Source organism: Suncus etruscus, chromosome 13, assembly GCF_024139225.1.
Source record: "Suncus etruscus isolate mSunEtr1 chromosome 13, mSunEtr1.pri.cur, whole genome shotgun sequence".
Classification (NCBI taxonomy): Eukaryota; Metazoa; Chordata; class Mammalia; order Eulipotyphla; family Soricidae; genus Suncus; species Suncus etruscus.
The window spans coordinates 81,487,717-81,508,712 of NC_064860.1; the positions used below are offsets into that span (position 1 = coordinate 81,487,717).

Below are 20,996 nucleotides of genomic sequence, written 5' to 3' on the forward strand. Positions count from 1 at the left end.
AAAAGGCAAACACCCTGCCCACAATACCATAGCTCCACTCAGAAATAGAAAACTATTTTTGAGAGCCAAAACTTTGATTTCAATTTTTAAAGAAGGTAGTTTTTCAGTTTTATTGCTATTTAATCATCAAAGCTGGTTTTTTTTTTTTAGGTCTTTTTTTTCTAGAGTTGCATATCTAGACCATCCTGGAGTCCACCATGAATGGACAGTTGGATTTGAGTGGGAAACTAATCATCAAAGCCCAACTTGGAGAAGATATTCGACGAATTCCCATTCACAATGAAGATATTACTTATGATGAATTAGTGCTAATGATGCAACGAGTATTTAGGGGAAAGCTTCTGAGTAATGATGAAGTTACAATAAAGTATAAGGATGAAGGTAAGAGTGTTTATGAAGATAATTCTTCTCATTGTGGGAGAAAGAAGGTCATATCCACAATGCACAGAGCACTGTGCTCAAGGGTTCACTGCTGCTGGCAGTGTTTGGATAACCAGATGGGGTGCTGGGAAACAAGTGTGCTCCTTACCTCCTAGACTGTCTCTCCAGAATTGATAATAGATCTTAAATTTGATTCTATATTCTTTTTGTCCAGTCCTCATTGAACTATCAGAACAAAAAAATTTTCTTTTTCTTTCATTGTAATTGAGAACCCACTTTCTTCAGTGGGATTTTCATGTAATTATCATTTTTTTTATAATTTTTATTTTGACCATTTTTTAATGTTAAAAATGGTGATATATAGGGGCCAGAGTGATAGCACAGTGGTAAGGCGATTGCCTTGCACTCGGCCAACACAGGACAGATCCCGGTTCAAATCCCTGCATCCCATATGGTCCCCCGAGCCTACCAGGAGTAACTCCTGAGCGTAACCAAAAAACACTTATTAAAAATGGTGATTTATTATTTGAAGGAGATTTCAAATGAGATTTTAAGTGAAAGTTTTGTACAGGGGTCAGAGCAATAGGACAGCAGTAAGGCATTTGCCTTGCGTGGATGGACCCAGGTTTGATTCCTGGCATCCCATATGGTCTTCAGAGCCTGCAAGGAGCGATTCCTGAGCTCAGAGCTGGGAGTAACTCCTGAGCTCCACGCTGGGTGTGTCCCAAAAACCAAAAATAAAAAATTCGGTACACAGTTTGTTCATTATATGTGCTTTTCTGCTTTTATATACTTTTTACTTGTATAGAAAATAATTTCTTAATAATGCTTAAGTATGGGAAAGGTGGTTTAAAACCAGTGTTTCTTTATATTGATAGTGTTTTAAGAGCATGTAAAACTATGTACATGGTTTTATGTCTGGTACTATAAATTTATATTTAAATTATACTTAAATTTTTTTTTTTTTTGGTTTTTGGGCCACACCCAGTGACGCTCAGGGGTTACTCCTGGCTATGCGCTCAGAAGTCGCTCCTGGCTTGGGGGACCATATGGGACGCCAGGGGATCGAACCGTGGTCCATCCAAGGCTAGCGCAGGCAAGGCAGGCACCTTACCTCTAGCGCCACCGCCCGGCCCCATAAATTATACTTAAATTTTAATATAATGCACACTATGCAGTTTTTGAGACAAAACAGTTTTATGGGGATGGATTTTGCATGGCCATCTGTTTCAGTATACATATTAAAATCTCCGTTGTTTAATACTCAAGAAATTATTCATGGACTCTGACTCACAGAAGGTCTGATACTTTCACAAAGTCTTACAAGCTCATTTAGGCCCTTGATGTTATATGAATAAAGCTAGTGTAGAGGAATATCTGGGAGATTATACTCTTGCGACTAGAGGTACTGCATATCCTTTTGCTTACCAGTTACATGACCCTACTGGCTGCATGTGAAATAGAAAATGTAGTCCCTAGTTGATCAGCCACTTTCTAACAATTTTCATTAGCTAAGAATGGTTTTTAGATTTTTGAGAGTTTTTTATTTTTATTTTTTTCACAGTTTCCAAGTTAATGATGCTTGAGTTTCAGTCATACAGTGTTCCAACACCTGTTCCTTAAGCAGTGCACGTTTCCCACCGCTGGTGTCCAGTCTTCCTCCTGTGTCTATCCCCCCACCCCCAGTTAAATTTTTTTCTTCTCTCCCTCTCCTGCCCCTCTCCCTTCCTCATTTTAAAAGATGACACCATCTTTATGAAATTCGCTGGCCCTAGCCTCCCCCAAAAATATGGGAGTTAAGAGAAAGCCAGGTTAACTAGTTTATTTAAGACTTGCCAAGTCAGTGGTAAGAGCAAAGTATCTGAGGGAAATTAAGAATTTTGAAAAAATGAGTGATTGTGGGGCTGGAGAGATTGTGTAGTGGTGGGGCATTTGCTTTGCCTATAAGGCCGAGCCGGGAGGAACCCGATTCAATTCCCGGTATGGTTCCCCAGCCTGCCAGGGGCGATTTCTGAGTGCAGAGTAAGGAGTAACCCTCAGTGCTACTGGGTATGGCCCAAAAAACAATCAATCACTAAAGTTTAAGAAAAAAAGAAAATATGAGTGGTCAAATACAGAAAAGGAACAAATTGATCAAATTAAGGTGAAAATTGATCAAATTTAGACACTTAAGTCAAAGATATAACTGTACTCTAAATTAGGGAAGAAAATAGTAAACAGTATCTTTTTATCCTTGAACTTGCAAAAATGGATTTTCTGTGCTATTAGATCATATATTAGAGAAGAGAAGGGTTTTGAAATATACCTGCAGATAATGTCAGCTTAGTTATCAGTTATTTATACTCCCCTTCTCTCGGCCAATGTGTTGGAAAATTACGGCTCAACCCGGGCACTCATTCCTTTGTGGACGGTTCACTTAGGTCTCCAGTTAGTTGTTGCAGCTTTATCCCTCACATCTAGTTATGAAACTCAACTTTTTAAATGACATTGTTAAGTGTTTGGTGTGTTGTATTGTTTACCAAAGTCTCGGGGAGGCCAGCTTAGGTGAAGCTCTTGACATTGGAGACACTCTATGTTGTCGAAATCATAAGACTTCTTTGATTGAATTTTTTCCCTCCTTTTTACATATATACTTAATTAATTCAAAATGTGTTGATGGGGCTATGGCTCAGGGGTATGTAACCCCTGTAGGACAAACGTTAGAATGTGTTGATATGTTTATCAGTTGGATCACTGACTTTGAAAATTAGATATGTTTGTTTGAAGAAATGAGTTTGGTTTTGCAGAAGAAAAGACATGATCATGCTCAATTATGACTTCCTCTGCCATCCTTGTTCAAAATGAATCTGCCTGATCAGTATGAAAATTACTGTAGTTGATTAAGTTGGCGCAGTCTCTCTGTTACCTTAGGACAAAACTTCCCACCATGCCAGATGTGTATAATGAACTTCACAAAACTTGATCAACTACTTGCCTATGGCTGCTATTTTGCTTTTGCTTTCCAAGGAACATGATTTTTTTTCCTTTCTCCCAGCTCTTTGAAACTTCTTGAAACTTAAAATTGATAATGCTGATTATAGTGTTTTTCATCATTGGGATCTCAGGAACCTCAGACTAGAGTGTAAAATGAATAATTTTTGAGGGTGGGCAGAGTTGATAATTTTTATCTTAGCATCAGAAATGAAAGACTCACCTGTCCATCCATTCTGAAATTCCAGAAGTCTTTTTTCTTTTTTTTTTTTTTGTTTTTGGGCCACAACCGGTGATGCTCAGGGGTTACTCTTGACTGTGCTCTCAGAATATCACTTCTGGCTTGGGGACCATGTGGGATGCCGTCCTATGTTAGCATGAGCAAGGCAGACACCTTATACCTTGTGCCACTGCTCTGGCCCCCAGGAGTCTTTTTTTCAACATTTTTAGCTACTCTTACATTAAATGATTTTTCCCTTTTATTTGTGTCAGTGATGTTTTATTATATTTAGAATTAAAATTCAAACTTTGAGAATCTGTTTCTTTTTTATGGGGGGGGGGCACACCCAGTATTGCTCAGGGGTTACTCCTGGTTCTGTGTTGAGATATTGCTCCTGGTGAGGATTGAATCCAGGTTCTTCCTGGCTCGCTATGGCTATATGTAAGGCAAACGCCCTACTGCTGTGCTCTCTCTCCAGACCCAAGAATTTGTTTCTTTTGATAAATACTTTTACATGTAGGAAAATGAAAATATTTTAAACAATATGTGATAATACCAGGGACCTCAATTTGATAACTAGTAACAGGCATTTAAATATATTATGTTTTGAAGTCTAAGGACATAATAAGTTGTCATGGAGTAATAAAGTAAATTTAATTTAGCATGGTTTTGAGTAAATGTTTTTTTATGTCCTTAATAATGCTTGCTCAAGTTTTTATGAGAAATTCTAATGATGTTCTGTGATCTATATCTTTTAATTTTAATGTATATCCTAGTTTATTTTTTGTGAGGGTCTGAGTTATTTGACCACATCCAATAGTGGCCAAGGGCTATTCCTGATTTTGTTTTAAGGTATGACCTCTTGCTATGCTTAGGGGACCATATGTGATTGATACTAGGTGGCTGGATCAGAGGTAACTGTCCTAACCTCTGTGCTGTCTCTCAGGTCTTTCTGTTTTATTCCAATACAAATCTAAGATTTATTTCTCATTATTTCAAATTTCAGATGGAGACCTCATAACAATTTTTGATAGTTCTGACCTTTCCTTTGCAATTCAGTGCAGTAGGATACTGAAACTAACATTATTTGGTAAGTGGAAAACTTTTTTCTAATTTGCTCTTGTATTTATATTTTTAATTAAGGAAAATTTTGGCTTTATTTCTTTTAAAGATAAAATTAAATAGTTTTTTTCAGAATTGCTGATGTTCATTGGAATTCTCAGAAATAAGATTGCTTAAAGCTTTCTGGCTATGCATGTTTCAAGAAAATGATAAAAGTTTAAGAATTACATTTATACTAATTTTTGTTTTTCAATTCAATTTTGTCTTTAGTGGAACATTGTTGTTTTAATGTAGTCAGATCAGAATTGTTGAATTATTTAGGTTTTACTGTAAAGACTTTACTTACATATCTTTCAGATTAATAGAAATAGGTTTGTTTTAAATTTCTTAGTATCTTAGATGTCCTAAGTAATTATGTGTATTTTCTAAGTAATAATATTAAATGCTTTTAGAATTGACGGGTCCATCCCGTATTAGCCGCGTGCAAGACAAATACCTTACTGCTGTGCTATCACTCCGGTCTCTAGTAATGTTCAAGCTTTTAATAATTGAATTTATTTTCCTTAGCTGATAATTAAGACTATTAATTTCTTGGCCAGGGACATAGTACAAGGGAAAGTGTACATTCTTTGCCCATGTGGACTCTTTCAAACTCTAGCATCATATGCACCCCCAAACATTGACATCCTCCAAGGACAAGCGGGTGTAACTCTGGTGGACCATAACTCTGACAGAAGGGCACTTCATGTTGATTCTCAGTCATTGTGCAGTTTAGTGGAAGTGTGACAAGGATAAAATATAACTTGGGCCCTGTAGTGCTGGGATTAACCTGTACTCCCTCTCCAGAGACAATCCAACTATGCAGGAATGTAGTGTTGGGGACTGTGTGGGGCTAGAAATCAAGTTAGGGTCATGCAAAGAATGTATGTAATTATATGTTCTGCTTTTTAAAAATATATTACGCTTTTCTTAACCAGTTATTTTGTTTTTGTTTGGGGGCTACACCCAGAGTTGCTTAGTGTCTCTCCTCAGCTCCTGTTGGTTCCCAGGGCCTATGAAATGCCTGGGATCAGTCTTCAAGTATGTTTTTTGTGTGCTCAGCTCACTTAGCACACCCTAGCCCATGACCAGCTACATTTTGGCTCTTTTTAGGTCAAAGGCAAGAGGGATAATTGTTCTTTTAATCAGGTACCACCTAACATTTTTATATAGATGAGATGTTAATTTAATATTTTAGGGCTATGAAGGAATAATGTAAAACAGGTTGATCCTTTGGAGATACATAATTTCTGAAATATTCTGGGGTCACTGGAAGCTATACTCTAGTGTTCCAAAGGCTCTGCAGTGCTAGGGTTCAGAGCCAGGGCCCTGTGCATGCACATTAGCCCTTTGAACATTCTCTTAGGCCCTCAAGATAGGCAATTTCAATTTAAAGCAAATTAAAGCATCATGTAGGTTTTAATAGGTTTTACTAAGTTGAATTCTTTTGAACTTTTTTAAATATTAATATGATCTAGATCTAATTTTTTTCCTTAAGAGTAACAGAATTCTTAAATGAATTTTTCAGAAAACAATGATAGATAATATATTTGCTTTTGTTTCACTTTAAAAAATATTTATCTTGTATATAATTGTGTTGATATATTGATACAGAAACATTTTCTAATTTGAAGTAAATGAATCATTTTATTCCAGTTAACGGCCAACCAAGACCCCTTGAATCAAGTCAGGTGAAATACCTTCGTCGAGAATTGATAGAACTTCGAAATAAAGTGAATCGCCTTTTGGATAGTTTGGAACCACCTGGAGAACCAGGGCCTTCCACCAATATTCCTGAGAATGGTAGCTTGTGATTGCTTTTTCTTTTTTAACTATCTTAATCTCATGTTTCTGTGTAAAATATAAATGATACTGGATTATTTTTCTTTATCAAATAGGCATGCATAAATGCCTATTGGGCATTTTGTTCTCCTTTAAGTAAAACATGGTTTTAAATTACTTTTATAATGTTAACATTTTTTTATAAAATACTTATTATGGTAAAGTATAAACATGTAAAAATAGAAATATAACTCATTAGAAGGATACCTATGAGCTCATACCTAATTTAAATAGTTCCAGGTATCTGTCATTGTACTTTCACAATTTTTCTAACTGCTTTCATATGGTTTTGAAGCAAATCCTAGGTATATCATTTGATCTTTAATTATTTAAATCAATAATTTAATGAGTAGTAAGTACTTAAAGACATCAAACTAAAGGTGTTTAATGTGTTGGTTAGAGATTTATATCTAATAGTAATTTAATAATTATTAAAAAATGAGCTAATATACTAGTAGATACAACATTAGAAAGTGTTGATGCCCAAAATAGATCTGATATGATAATGTCAGTGTACTCAGAACAAATAGTAAAAAATAGGGTTTCTTTGTAATGGGATTTAGATTTCCCACTTCCTCATCCAATAATTCTTAGGGAAAGATATAACTAGTGTAATTTTTTCATTTCTTTTTTGAACTTTCTGCTCAAACCAATAAGTATGAAGAAAAGATTAAATTCTATTTATTTTTGTACTCAAACATGATCTTAATAATTTACACTATGTACAGTCATATTTTTCTGTGTTTTTTAAGTTTTGGTGAATGTAGATGGCCCAGAAGCATGTTTGTTCATTCTTTTTATAGATAACGTGGATGGCAGGGAAGAAAAGCCTGCTGCTTCTGATTCTTCTGGAAAACAATCTACTCAGGTTATGGCAGCAAGTATGTCAGCTTTTGATCCTTTAAAAAACCAAGATGAAATCAATAAAAATGTCATGTCAGCATTTGGCTTAACAGATGATCAAGTTTCTGGTAAGTTATTTTTCCCTTGAATTTTCATTCCTCCTTTGAACTTCCCTCTTTTCCCTTCTTTAACTAGAATGTGGTGAGGTGCACAAATCATAAAGGATTCAGTTCAATTAGTTTTTACTTGCATAGATGTACTTAACATAAAACATCAATTGGGTGATATAGATTCTGATCTTTTAGCACTTTGAGAAGTTTTCTCTTTCCCTTTTCCATGCCAGGAAATCTTCCTTTTCTGATTCAGAAGTTCTTTATTCAAATTAAAAACCAGGAGTTTGTACTTCTGAAAGAGTCCATGAGGAATATTGGTATTTTGGTGGTGGTTCTGATGGTCTAACACATTTATAAAAGTGTGTAGTATTATACCTGCAAAACATTCATATGTTACAAACCAGTTTTACCTCAATTAAAAAACAATTTTTTGGGGGGGGCCACACCCGTTTGATGCTCAGGGGTTACTCCTGGCTAAGCGCTCAGAAATTGCCCCTGGCTTGGGGGGACCATATGGGATGCCAGGGGATCGAACTGCAGTCCTTCCTTAGCTAGCGCTTGCAAGGCAGATACCTTACCTCTAGCGCCACCTCGCTGGCCCCTAAAAAACAATTGTAAAGAAAAATTCAACCACATTTCAGATTTAGAACATGGTTTTAATTATGTCATTCTCATTCTCTCATGTTAAATTAGAAAAATTGAAATATAACTATAAATTTCAGACCGAGAAAGTAATTTATATATAAGATCAGGTGTAAAATGTCGATTATATTATGTGCCATGGTATATAGTTAGTAGAACTCACATTAAGTTGGTAAGACCATTTTATTCTGGTTACCCTATATGTTGAATTGGGAATAAAGACATGTGAGAATGTCAGGATACTTAGTGCTATTCAGGTGTGAGGTAGTGAAAAATTGGCTATAATAAGAAAATGTGGTTATGGGAAGAATGGTCAAGTAATAGGATAGGGAGTAGCATTCATTAACAGGTAACATACAAGGGTTTAAAGAGTATTCAAATGAGATCATGAATTTTGTTTATACATGGATAGACATGGAGAGTTTCATGCTGAGTAAATTAAATTAGAATGATGGCACTCATCTGTGGGAAATTTAAAAAAACATAGTATGAGCATACAACCCAAAGACAATTAAAATGGGTTGGGGGAAATGCAGTTAATTCAGAAAAGGGACCACTATGACAATGTGAAAACGATCACTCCGGACAAGAACTTGGAATTGAAAGGAAGTAAAGTGATATGCACGATACCCCTTTAAGCAGCAGTATTCTAGACCACTTAAAAAGAGAAAAGGGAAAAGAGGAGAAGAAAAGTGTCTGCCATAGAAGCAGATTGATGGAGGCAATGGTGGGGTTGGATGGGGTGGGATGGGAGGCAAGGAAATTTGTTGTGGGAAATGAATACTGGTGAAGGAAACAATATTGGAACTTTATTGATCGAAACTTAGCTATCAACTGTTTAACTATCTCATGGTGATTTAATTTTTTTTTCTTTTTTCTTTTTTTTTTTTTATTTAAACACCTTGATTACATACATGATTGTGTTTGGGTTTCAGTCATAAAAGGAACACCACCCATCACCAGTGCAACATTCCCATCACCCATGTCCCAAATCTCCCTCCTCCCCACCCGACCCCTGCCTGTACTCTAAACAGGCTCTGCATTTCCCTCATACATTCTCAATATTAGGACAGTTCAAAATGTAGTTATTTCTCTAACTAAACTCATCACTCTTTGTGGTGAGCTTCCTGAGGTGAGCTGGAACTTCCAGCTCTTTTCTCTTTTGTGTCTGAAATTTATTATTGCAAGAATGTCTTTCATTTTTCTTAAAACCCATAGATGAGTGAGACCATTCTGCGTTTTTCTCTCTCTCTCTGACTTATTTCACTCAGCATAATAGATTCCGTGTACATCCATGTATAGGAAAATTTCATGACTTCATCTCTCCTGACAGCTGCATAATATTCCATTGTGTATATGTACCACAGTTTCTTTAGCCATTCGGCTGTTGAAGGGCATCTTGGTTGTTTCCAGAGTCTTCCTATGGTAAATAGTGCTGCAATGAATATGGTGATTTAATTTTAAAAAAGGTTAAATATATATGTGTCGATATTTATCAGTAAAATGGTGGTACATGGGACTAATCCATTTTATTCTTAGAGATTCGTTGGTTTGACTTCTGTCACTACAACTGTTAAAGTAATTTAGATTCTTGTGACTACCTGGATTCTCAGGTATGCAACCTAGTCATACTACTTCTGGAGAATACCAATCTAGAAGCTAGGAGTTAACTTTCAGGAAAAAAGTCTATTAGTTGTTAAGTAGTACTGATGTAGAGTATGTATTTATCACTTTTAGAAGCAGTTGATAAAAGTCCTTGTTAACTCCTAGTCCTTACTGTGACCATATTTAGTAATTTGGTGGGGAGAGGAATGTAGGTGATACACAAACCGATACACATAACTGATACACAAAAAGAGCTCTAATAACATGCAAACAGCTAGTAAGTGGCAGCTTCGGGATTCAAATCTAGGCAGTTTCGCACCAGAACTGTGCTTTCAAAACATACACTTCGAACAAAAAGGAGTAAAATCTGTACAGTTGTTTTCAGGTTTTTGTTTTTTTTTTTAATTGCCATAGTTATAGAAGTGCCGCATATTCCTTTCATTTACATTTTTCTGGAAGAATTTGAATGACTCCCAGTGTAAAAATGCTAGACCTTGTGAGAGCAACAAAAAGAATCAGAAAACAGACAACTAGGAAACCTTTCAGTCTTAAGAGGAAAGATAGGACCTAGTTATAGAGAAAATAAGTTGACAAGAGCCATTTTCATAATTTTCCATAGAAGTTCATAAGTAGAAAAATATAGGTGAAGGTTTACTAGAAATGGGTTATAAATGAATTAAAAAATAATATATTTATTTGCAAATGAGAGACTTTCATATGTAGGAGGAACATTGAAATAAATGAAGGCAGAAATATATTGTCATTTTAGCTGAAGAGCACATGTGAAAGGAAGAATTGGAGAAATGGCTGGATCTTGGTTACCAAACTAAAGTGTTGAACTTGATTAATGGATAGTGAAGAAAAAACATGGAGGGATGAAATGATACTCTTGAATAAAACCTGCATAATATAGAGGATATTGCAGAGATTATTTTTTAGTTTTTGCAGGGGAAGTTATATAGTGCTCTACATTTTATAGAGGAAAGATTTCCAGTTCTGTCTTAAGAGCTTAGACAAAGAGGAAATATGTATGTTTAACATAAAAGATTGCATGTGTGTTCATACTTAATAGTATTTATTTTCAGTCTGCCTAAAAACAATGTTAACAAGTTGGTCGTGGTGGTGAAAGGCCTTAGATTAGAAACTAAACTGACTTTTCCTGACTCTACAGGGCCACCTAGTGCTCCTGCAGAAGACCGTTCAGGAACACCTGATAGCATTGCTTCCTCCTCATCTGCAGCTCACCAGCCTGGTGTTCAGCCGCAACAGCCACCGTATCCAGGAGCTCAGACACAAGCAGGTCAGAGTGAAGGTAAAATAGAGCTTTAGGACATACGTGTACATGTGCACATGTGTCTTTTTATTATGGCATTGTTGGTAATGGTAAACTTATATATGTATTTATAGTGTGGAATAGATGTGAACAATTCTGATTTACTTATAAATGGTACGTTTTGGCTTTAAAAATAGTCAAGCATACTTCTATTGTAAAGGAAGATACTTTTGAAGTATTTAAGCAAATAAAAAGATGAGGATAATTCATACCAGTCACAGTTCAGTGGAGACCATAGGAATTAAAAAAAAAAGAGAGAGATGTTATTCATTTCATATGAAACTTAGTTGACATTTTAGTTAATATCTCTTTCCTTCACAAAGGTCTCAAATTCAATTTACCTGCAGGCTGCAGGAGGCAAAGTCGGGGTGATCCTTGAGTGCAGAGTCAGTAGTAAGCCTTGAACATCGGGGGGTGTGACCCAAAGAACTAAAACAAAACAAAGAAAAGATTCCTCTAGGGCAGGGCCACAAAATGTTGTACGGAGGGCCATTTGCGGCCCGCAGGCCATAAGTTTGAGACCCCTGTTCTAGAACCTTTTATTTTATTAGCTTGTGATTCAAAAATCTTTTAAAATGGAGGTAAGAGGGGCCAGAGCGGTGGTGCAAGCGGTAAGGCATCTGCCTTGCCGGCGCCTAGGACAGACCGCAGTTCGATCCCGCGGCATCCCATATGGTCCCCCAAGCCAAGAACAATTTCTGAGTGCATAGCTAGGAGTAACCCCTGAGCATCACCGGATGTGGCCAATAAACCAAAAATAAGTAAGTAAATAAATAAAATAAAATGGAGGTTAGAATCAACATCACTTAAATTTAGTGCTTTATATTTTTGTGTTGTTAGCAATATCTCTTGTAGAAAGTAAAAGCAGTGTCTTTTACACATCTATTTTTTTCATTTTTGGATCCTACCTTATGCTCGGGGGACCATGTGGTTTTGGGGGTGAAACCCAGGTCTTCTACACGCAAATTGATCTCTGTTTCTTTCTCTCTTTACTTGGACGAAGCAGTGTGCTTTATAAACGTAGTGTGTTTTACTTATTTAATTAAAATTTTCTATAGTTTAGGTAGAGTATTATTGGAGTTTATGGTATGGAGCCCCTGACCCTTCAATGTCCCTTTGTCACCTTTGGTCTGATAGTTCTCTTCCTTTCATTCTCCCATTATAATTGATTTTGGATTCTAATGCCAAGGATTTGTCATAGTTTAGTATTTTTCTTCTTGTTTTGTCTCTATCTTCCACATATCAGTGATCTCATTCAATATTTGTCCTCCTTCTGAATTAATTTGCTTAACATAATACCCTCTATTTCCTTCTAAGTTGCACCAAAGTTCGTGATTTGATCTTTTCTTATAGCTGAATAATAGTCAATTTCCAAGCATTGCATCTTAAATCAAATTTTCCTTCTCTAAATGATGTCCTTGATGAGAAATTTAGTTTATGGATTTTCACAGTTTTCACTGTAAATCAATAACTTTGAACCTTTTAATTTTTATTGGAACAAAACAGTGGTTTTGAATCAATGTCCTTGGTTTTGAAAACTCAGCATATAAAATAGATCTTTGAAGGGAACTAATGGATACACACTTATGGTAGCAGACACTGAAGGGATATTACCTCACTGATAGCCTTAGAGTTGTGCAAAAATAATGCTATGTAATTACAAGTCTCCTAGGTTTCTTCCTGATGTTAAAATATTTCTTGTAAATTATTCATGCATATTAGGGAAAACATAGATGTCCAATAGCTGTATGAGAAAGTGCCTTTTGTCACTTTCAGGAAAAAGCAAATCAAAACAGCAATGAAATATCACCGCACAGCAGTGAGATTGGCACATATCAAAAAGATTAGATACAACCAGTGCTGGCGTGGATGTGTGGGGAAAAGTATCCTTGTCTACCTTTGATGGAAATGTTTGATTCAGCTTCTCTGAAAACACAGTATGGCGATTTCTCAAAAAAAAAAAATTAAGAATTTTTCTGTATGACCAGCAGTTTGACTTGGCACCTACCCAAAAATTATTTTGAAGACATTTGCAATCCTATGTTCATGGCAGCAATATTTACATTAGCCAAGATCTGGAAACAACCCATGTGACCAAGAACAGATGACTGGCTAAAGAAAATGTCATGTATATACACAATGGAATTCTACTCCGCTGTAAGAAAAGATGAAATCACGCAATTTGCTGCTTTGTTGAACTAGAGGATATCATGCTGACTGCAATCAGAGGGAGAGGGACAAATAGAGAATGTTGTCTTGTATGTAGAATGTAAAGAAACATAGTAATGGAATAACAGTTGCATCCAGTGATCTCAGACTTTGGGAGTTGCCTTTCAGAACTGAGTTGGCCAAGAGAATTGGGGAATGGAATTATTGAGGGGATCGTAAAACAATGATTTAGAGATGTTTGATGCTAGGCTATTGTATTCCTGAAATTATTATTAATAATATTGTAAATACCAATATCTAAATAAAAATTGGAGAAGAAAAACAACTAACATATCCCACTTTAAGCATATTTCCAGGGGGTGCTCTATTTGTAAAAGGTCGCCCAGTATTGGTGGTATGAGGTATTTTCAGTAACAAGTGAATTATTAAGTATCAGAAGAAGCAAGTGATTGAACTTATGGATCATATTAAAGGAAAAATTATCCTAAAATGTATCAAGATCTTTTGTAATAGAAGCCAGTGAGATAGCTTACCTTGCATGCTGCTGACCAGGATTTGATCCTTGCATCTTAAATAGTTCTGAGCCCCTCGAGAGTTAGTCATTGAACAGAAAGTCAAGAGTAAGCCCTGAGCTTACTGTTGCTGGTGTTACCCAAAAACTGGAAGAAAAAAATAACCTTCAGTAATACTTTTTCCTTTGTGTGAAGTTTTCCTTTGTGTGAGTTTTCCTTTGTGTGAAGTTTCCCGTTATGTGAAAGTTAGTTATTGAAACTAGTAGGTAAGATTTGGTAATAAGGGATTTGTGAAGAAATTCTTACCCCTTCAGTAAACCTTTCTCTGCCAACTTTGCACCAGAGTACAACTGCTAACACTGGAACAAAAGTAGAATTGAAGTCGATTGGTCTGAAATAGGGAGATAAAAGTATAGCTTGGATATGATAGCTTGGAGATTGGAGTGTGGGAAACACTTGGTAGTGCTCAGGGAGCATTCCAGGTGCAAGTATATGGAGGAATCATGTGCTGGGAATTGAGCCTAGACTCCCTGCTTGGAAATCTTGTTCTCTAGCCCATTGAGTTCTCTCTCATGCTCATGATTGCAGTTTCAGGGGCTCTTATCAGGTGAGCTAACATCTATTTTTCTCTTGTTTTAAATAATGTTCTAGGTAAGTGTGTAACTTTGTAGAATGACAGTTTCAAGACTAAATGTTCCAAATATGTGCTTTCACTTGTTAAAGAATAGGGTTCAAAGTTCCACTAGGAGTACTTCAACTTAATCTTAATGGGGTTTGTGGAAATTTATTGTCAAATAGATAAAACTTTAAATATATGAAAGGATCTACAGTGAAAATGAGAAAACTCTCCCACATCTATCCTCTAATAGCGAGGCTCCTTTTCCAGAAGTATCGAGTTAATATAGTTGGGTATGCATTGAATTTCTGTGGTATGACATTTCAAAGCACTTTACTAAAACCTATCTTGCAAAAAGACAGTTACTAACACATGGCATAGATAAGGAGATTAGTATTGTGGGCATGAATCTGTTTTCCAAAGGAAATAACTCAGAGGGGGAAGACAAATAATAGGATGATTTTGTTGATTTATGGAATATAGGGAGCTAGAAGGGAAAAAGTAGTACCAATAACAAATCCTTGGCTTTGAAATCTAAAAAGTAAAATTAAGGTAAAATTAGGAGTTGAAGTGAAAACAAATTCATTTCCAATAACTGTCACTGGTAGGGTTTCATACATACAGTGTTCCAACATCAGACCCCCATCAGTGTCAGCTTCCTTGCACCATTGTCTCTGTTCCTCTCACCCCCTATAATGTAGGCTTTCCCTTTTCACTTGGCACTACAGATTTAACATTTTTGGCTGGTACTTCTTTGACCCTTAAAACAGCTTTTAAATTTTATTTTGCCATTCTTTTGAGCTTTAGCTGAACATAATCTCTTGTTTTATTTTTGGGGGATTGTGTTTAAAAAGAAACTACCAGTTATTTACTGCTCACTAATTACTGGAATTCAGCCACTCTCTTAAATTTGAACAGTATTATTCTTTTCTTTAGAGAACTTTAAAGGGGAACAGAAACATTCTTGTATCTTATTTCTCAGTGTTTGTATGTTTGAATGGACTGAGAATCTCTGTTGTCTTTAAACTTCCCTTTTCCTCTCATGTCTTAGGCCAGATATACCAGCAGTATCCGCAGCAGGCTGGCTATAGTGCTCAGCAGCCACAAGGGCCACCTCAACCCCAACAGCAGTATGGTCTTCAGTATTCAGGTGAGTAGGTGTCCAGAGCAGTTGGCTTATGATTTTTGAGTTGTTTCTGCATCATGAATCGTGAAGCCTTACCTCATGATTCTTTGGTTTGTCATAGTAAGTAAGGCGGTATTTATGGAGGAAATCATGTTTATTTAATTTTCTTTTACATATTTCATTAGAAAGTAACATTTCAGGATTTCCATTGAGTAAATGAAACTTAAATCAAGATAGATGTAATATTCTGTAGTAGCCCAAAGTTTTTTTTTTGTTTTTTTTTTCGGGCCACACCCATTTGATGCTCAGGGGTTACTCCTGGCTACATGCTCAGAAATTGCCCCGGCTTGGGGAGACCATATGGGACGCCGGGGGATCGAACTGCGGTTCGTCCTACGCTAGAGCTTGCAGGGCAGACACCTTACTTCTAGCGCCACCTTCCCGGCCCCATCCCCAAAGTTTTAATACAAAGCTATCTCTTGATGGGATCAAGTTACTTCTTAGGTGACTCAGCACTGCAAAAATACTCCACATTGCCCCATTAGATATAACCTACACTTAATCTATTCCTACATGTAATATAGAAGCTGTTCCCTTGTATTTGGAGATATCTTTGAAATAAGACATAACTGAGCAACAGAGGGTTTTAAATCTTCTGAAAGTATATAGTACTAACACAGACTGTCTATAAAAGTAGAATTGCATAGGTATTTTAGGCAAGTAAGAACTAAGCTTTTTTTTTTATTGGGGGAAGGTGGTGGTGATGTACGTGTGTGTGTGGGCATGCTCACGCATTCTAGTGCTAAAGGGAGGGAGCACAGGGATTAAACCCTGTACTCTTACATGTAAACCTTGTGCTCTAAGCCCTTTGAGCTCTTTATTTTTTTTCTTTTGAGAACTTATTTTAATATAAAGTCTGGGTATTTTGTTTTGTCTCTGTGAATATTCTCCATATTTAAATTTATAAATTAACATGTATTCTGTAGCTAAATATTTAAGAATCGGTTCCCATTATAATAGAAAATTATTTGTCTAAGTTAAATCTTGCCTGGATTCTTGTTTATTGAGTTTCATGACATCAGCTGGAATAGGGTTTCTTAAACTTTTTTCACTCATGATTATCTCTTTTGTCCTAGAAAATTTTATGTGACCTTGAGTATATAGATATATAATGTAGGTGTGCAAACCACTACTATATCATACATTCATTTCAAAGTGAATTTTTAAATTTTTTTGTGAATTCATCTCCACTCCATATTTAATTACAACTCACACTTTAAGTAACTATGATCTTAGAACAAAAATTTGCAAGCTTTAGCCTATCAATTCAGTCTGGCCTGTTGCCTATTTTATAAATGAATTTTTGCGTCCATACACATCCATTTCTGTGCTGTCTGTTGTTGCTTTTCCACTATCATAGTTGAGTTACTACAACTGATACTGTGACCTGAAATATTACTGTTTGGCCCTTTTTAGAATCATTTGCCAACTTTCAAACTAGATCATATGCGTTCTATCTTTATCGGAGTTTAACATAATACATAGAGTAGTATTTTTTGGGGGGGGGGCACACCCAGCAGTGCTCAGGGGTTACTCCTGGCTTTGCACTCAGAAATCACTCCTGGCAGGCTTGGGGGAACCATATGAGATGCTGGGAATCAAGCCCGGCTTGGCCATATACAAGGCAAACACCCTACTGCTATGCTATCACTCTGGCCCCTAGAAGAGTTTTTGATTGAAGTTACTATATTTACTATAAACAGTGACTATCTTTAGCTACTATTTTTGGGGGGTGGCACACCTGGTGCTCAGGGATCATTCCTAGCAGTGCTCAGGGAATTACATAGTATGCCCATGATGCAAGGCAAATGCCAGCTGTACTATCACTCTAGCCTTTGTAGCTGCTAATTTTTAATTACATAAATTAGAATGATTTTATACATTATAATATTGAGAGGAAGGTTAGTTATTTTAGATGTCATTAAATGAAAAAAATTAGAAATTAAGAAATTTGTTAGAAATTATAGATATGTCAGAATGGGAAACAAGCTGGTCACCAAATAAGTTCGAAGCCCCCAATTTTTCTTGACCTACAACCCTCTCTGCCACCCCATTGTTTTAGTTTGCTTCAGGAGAGCCTCATTGAGTCACACATTGATCTGGGTCTTATTCCTTTAAACTTAAACTTCAAAGGAACAGATGAGGGGTCTTACGCTTAGAAATTTTAAAATCATTGTAGGATTGTGGGTTATTCTAAAGTACAGCCAGGTTGCTGGCTACTGATGTAGCCACTCATTTTGTAAATGAGTTAACTAAGGTTCATAGGTGTTGTGATATATTTAAGGACTCAGATGGTGAGTGAGAACGAAAAGTTCTGAATATACTACATTCATACTGAATGCTTGAGTTCCCAAGATTTTACTTGCCATAAAACACTAGAGTATTTTAAGTTTTTTTGACCAAATGATTGATCTCTTGCCCAAACTCTTCCATTTATTAAAAAAAATAATGTTGGAGCCAGAGCAATAGCACATAAATAGGGCGTTTGCTTTGCACACAGCCTACTCAAGTTTGATCCCTGGCATCCTGTATGTTCCCCCAAGCCTGCCACTACTGCCAGGTATGGGCCAAACCTCCAAAATAAATAAATCAGTAAATAAATAAAAACAACAGCAACAACACAGAAGTTTCACTTTTTGAAGTTTCTGGTCTTTAGTTACTGTATTTTGTTTTTTCAAGAGAGGAATGATAGTGGAAGGGAAGCTTTAAATCTGAAAGAAGCACTGCCACATTATAATCAAAGATGCTAGTAAAAGAGTATCTTCAGGCATTACTTAACAAGCTTGCTATTTTTAGACTCGGTTGAAAAGTCAAGGACAAAAAGGCAGATTATTATTTTTTTTTCTCAGTCGAATATAGGCACTTTCAGTATAAAAGCTGAATCCTTTTACTTCTCTAAACAACCCATACTAAAATATTTTGACTTTTATATAGATAGAAGAAATTGTATGCTATTTGAGATCGCATCATAAATTGATTTTAGCATTTAGATGCTACCATGAGTAAAATGTATTGGATATTTTTATTTATCAGAAACTTGCTTTTTATGTTTTTAGTCCAAGGCATCACTCTAAGTAACATTTAGTTCCTCTCAAATTATCTTTGTATTTCTGATCCTGCTAGTCCTATTAACTTGAATTTGATTGGGAGATATGGAACTAGTCGCCTAAATTATCTGCTTGGATATTGTAAGTGATGGTGATAGCAGTGGACCATCTTTGACACTTTGCTGGCTTGCCAATTTCCCTCTGACCTTTTCCAGTTTTATTCATGGACTATGTCAAAAAGATTTCTTACATGAGTAAATTTTGAACCCAGGTTCAAGGTGAGTTCAGAATATACTCAAATTCATTCCATCTTTTTTTAAGAGCAGGGTTGTACATATTTTAATGATTTTTTTTTTTATGTATCTGGTATTTAATGCTGACAGGATTCCAGTCAATGGAGAGGTTTCATTGCAAGTAGCTGCAGGTGTGTTTCATGGTAGCAATAAAAGTTTTTTTAGTGAAGCAGAACTTTCCTTTTAAAGTCTATACCATTGTAAATAATGAATTGTAGATGTTGATTTTTACGGGGCACTTTGGTATACTTTTTCTGTTATGATGTTACTGCTAAGTCAAAAATCAAGTTGTTAAGACAGAAAAAGCAGGTATCAAATCTAAAAGGAAATATCAGGTTTTAAGGCTGTAAAAATTGGTATTTAATGTTCATTTTTGTATGGCTTGGTTTTTGTAGTAAATATGCCTTAAGACATCTCATCAGCAGTGTAAGATGTATACGTAGCACCATTATTCATTAAAAAGGTTCATTATCATGTGTTTTTACTTAGCACTGATGTCAAATAGGCCTCGCCCCTCAAAACCAGGCTAATGACTAGTGTTTGTGTTAATTTCTGCATTTATCATTTAGTGTCTTTTCTATGCTAGGAATCATTCTAGAATAGAAATTGGCTTTCAGAAGATAGAAAAATTATCTCAAAAATGCCTTGGTTTTGAAATAAATATGATAGCTTACTAGTTAAATAAATGGGAAATAAATTTGTTAAATTTCTTACTTTTTTTTTTTTTTTTGCCCCTAACAATAAAATGAATTTGTAGAAAAACTCACCAAATGGAAAGTAAACTCTTATTTGTTTTGTATGTTGCCTTTGCAGCAGGCTATAATCAGCAAACCGGACCCCAACAACCTCAGCAGTTCCAAGGATATGGTCAGCAACCGACTTCTCAGGCACCAGCTCCTGCCTTCTCTGGTCAGCCTCAACAACTGCCTGCTCAGCCACCGCAGCAGTACCAGGCGGGCAACTATCCGCCACAAACATACACTACCCAGACCTCTCAGCCGGCTAATTATTCTGTGCCCCCTCCTTCACAGCCTGGAATGGCTCCCAGCCAGCCTGGAGCATATCAGCCAAGACCAGGTTTCACATCACCTCCTGGAGGTACCGGCACCGCTCCTCCAAGCGGGCCTAACCCTTATGCTCGTCACCGGCCTCCCTTTGGGCAGGGCTACACTCAACCCGGACCTGGTTATCGATAGAGAGCTACACTGATGAACGTAGCTGCTAACCATTTGCCTCTCAAAAGACTCCAATACTATTTTATTTTAATTTGTATTGAAGTTCAGAAATTTAAAAGGCAGAGCATTTTTTAAATGATATCATTGTTGCTGTTAATTGAAAGCATAATTTGCTGGAATACACACACACAAAAAGACCAAAAAAAAAACTTTTCTTCCCCTGCTTAAATGTAGCAGCTTCCTAGTTATTTTGGAACACTACTCTTACCTGTGTGTAAAGTGATTGACTCTCTAGCTTGCCTTGTTCAGAGGATATTAAAATGCTAGGTTGAAATTTAGCCATCTTACTTTGGCTTTTTACTATTAACACGATGTACTAAAGTAGATCCCTTTGAGAAGACAGCTAGATGTAAAAATGTAACATTGACAGGTTAATAAACATGATTGAATCCATCTGTGCTCTTGTAATTTGATTTAGAATTAACACATTAAAAGAAAAGCAAGAAACATTTGATGTCTGGTCTTATATTAACAGTGTCATTTGACTTAGATTGAAGGAAAGCTGAGTAATGATTTACTTTATGGAGATGAACCATTCAGAAATAAAGAACTTGGTTTTAAAAAATTAGATCTCTTTATTGCAGGATTTATACTTGTTGGTACAGTATAAAATATCAATTTTTCAGTTGATAAAATTGAAGCATATTGAAAGGTCATCACAAGAAAGGTTCTTTCAAAATAAGGGTATCAGGGTGACTTTTTCCTCTCCTTCCCTCCCCAAATGAAGAAAAACAATACCATTTCAAAGAAAAACCAGTCATTTTCACTACAGGTTGGGTTAAACAATTAGTTATGTTTGCTCTTAGTCTTATGTATATATTACTGTAAATATTTTGCTGTGCTCAGACTTCAAAATCAGTCTCTGCATACAGTTTGAGTAGAATATTA

At 36.1% G+C, this 20,996-nt stretch overlaps 1 protein-coding gene across 4 annotated transcripts; it reads left to right on the forward strand.

Moving 5' to 3' along the window:
* The first annotated feature begins 159 nt into the window (after nucleotides 1–159).
* TFG (trafficking from ER to golgi regulator) lies at nucleotides 160–20,501 on the forward strand. Of its 4 annotated transcripts, none has more exons than XM_049785652.1 (7): nucleotides 160–381; nucleotides 4,578–4,661; nucleotides 6,329–6,475; nucleotides 7,318–7,485; nucleotides 10,889–11,029; nucleotides 15,399–15,497; nucleotides 19,687–20,501. In XM_049785652.1, exons 1-7 carry the CDS (start codon nucleotides 198–200, stop codon nucleotides 20,067–20,069), a joined length of 1,206 nt encoding a protein of 401 aa, XP_049641609.1. In that variant the 5' UTR covers nucleotides 160–197; the 3' UTR covers nucleotides 20,070–20,501. The 4 variants fall into 4 exon arrangements, with proteins under 4 accessions (XP_049641609.1, XP_049641610.1, XP_049641611.1 ...); XM_049785653.1 differs by having other exon boundaries at nucleotides 19,690–20,501; XM_049785654.1 differs by having other exon boundaries at nucleotides 10,889–11,017.
* Nucleotides 20,502–20,996: the final 495 nt, after the last annotated feature.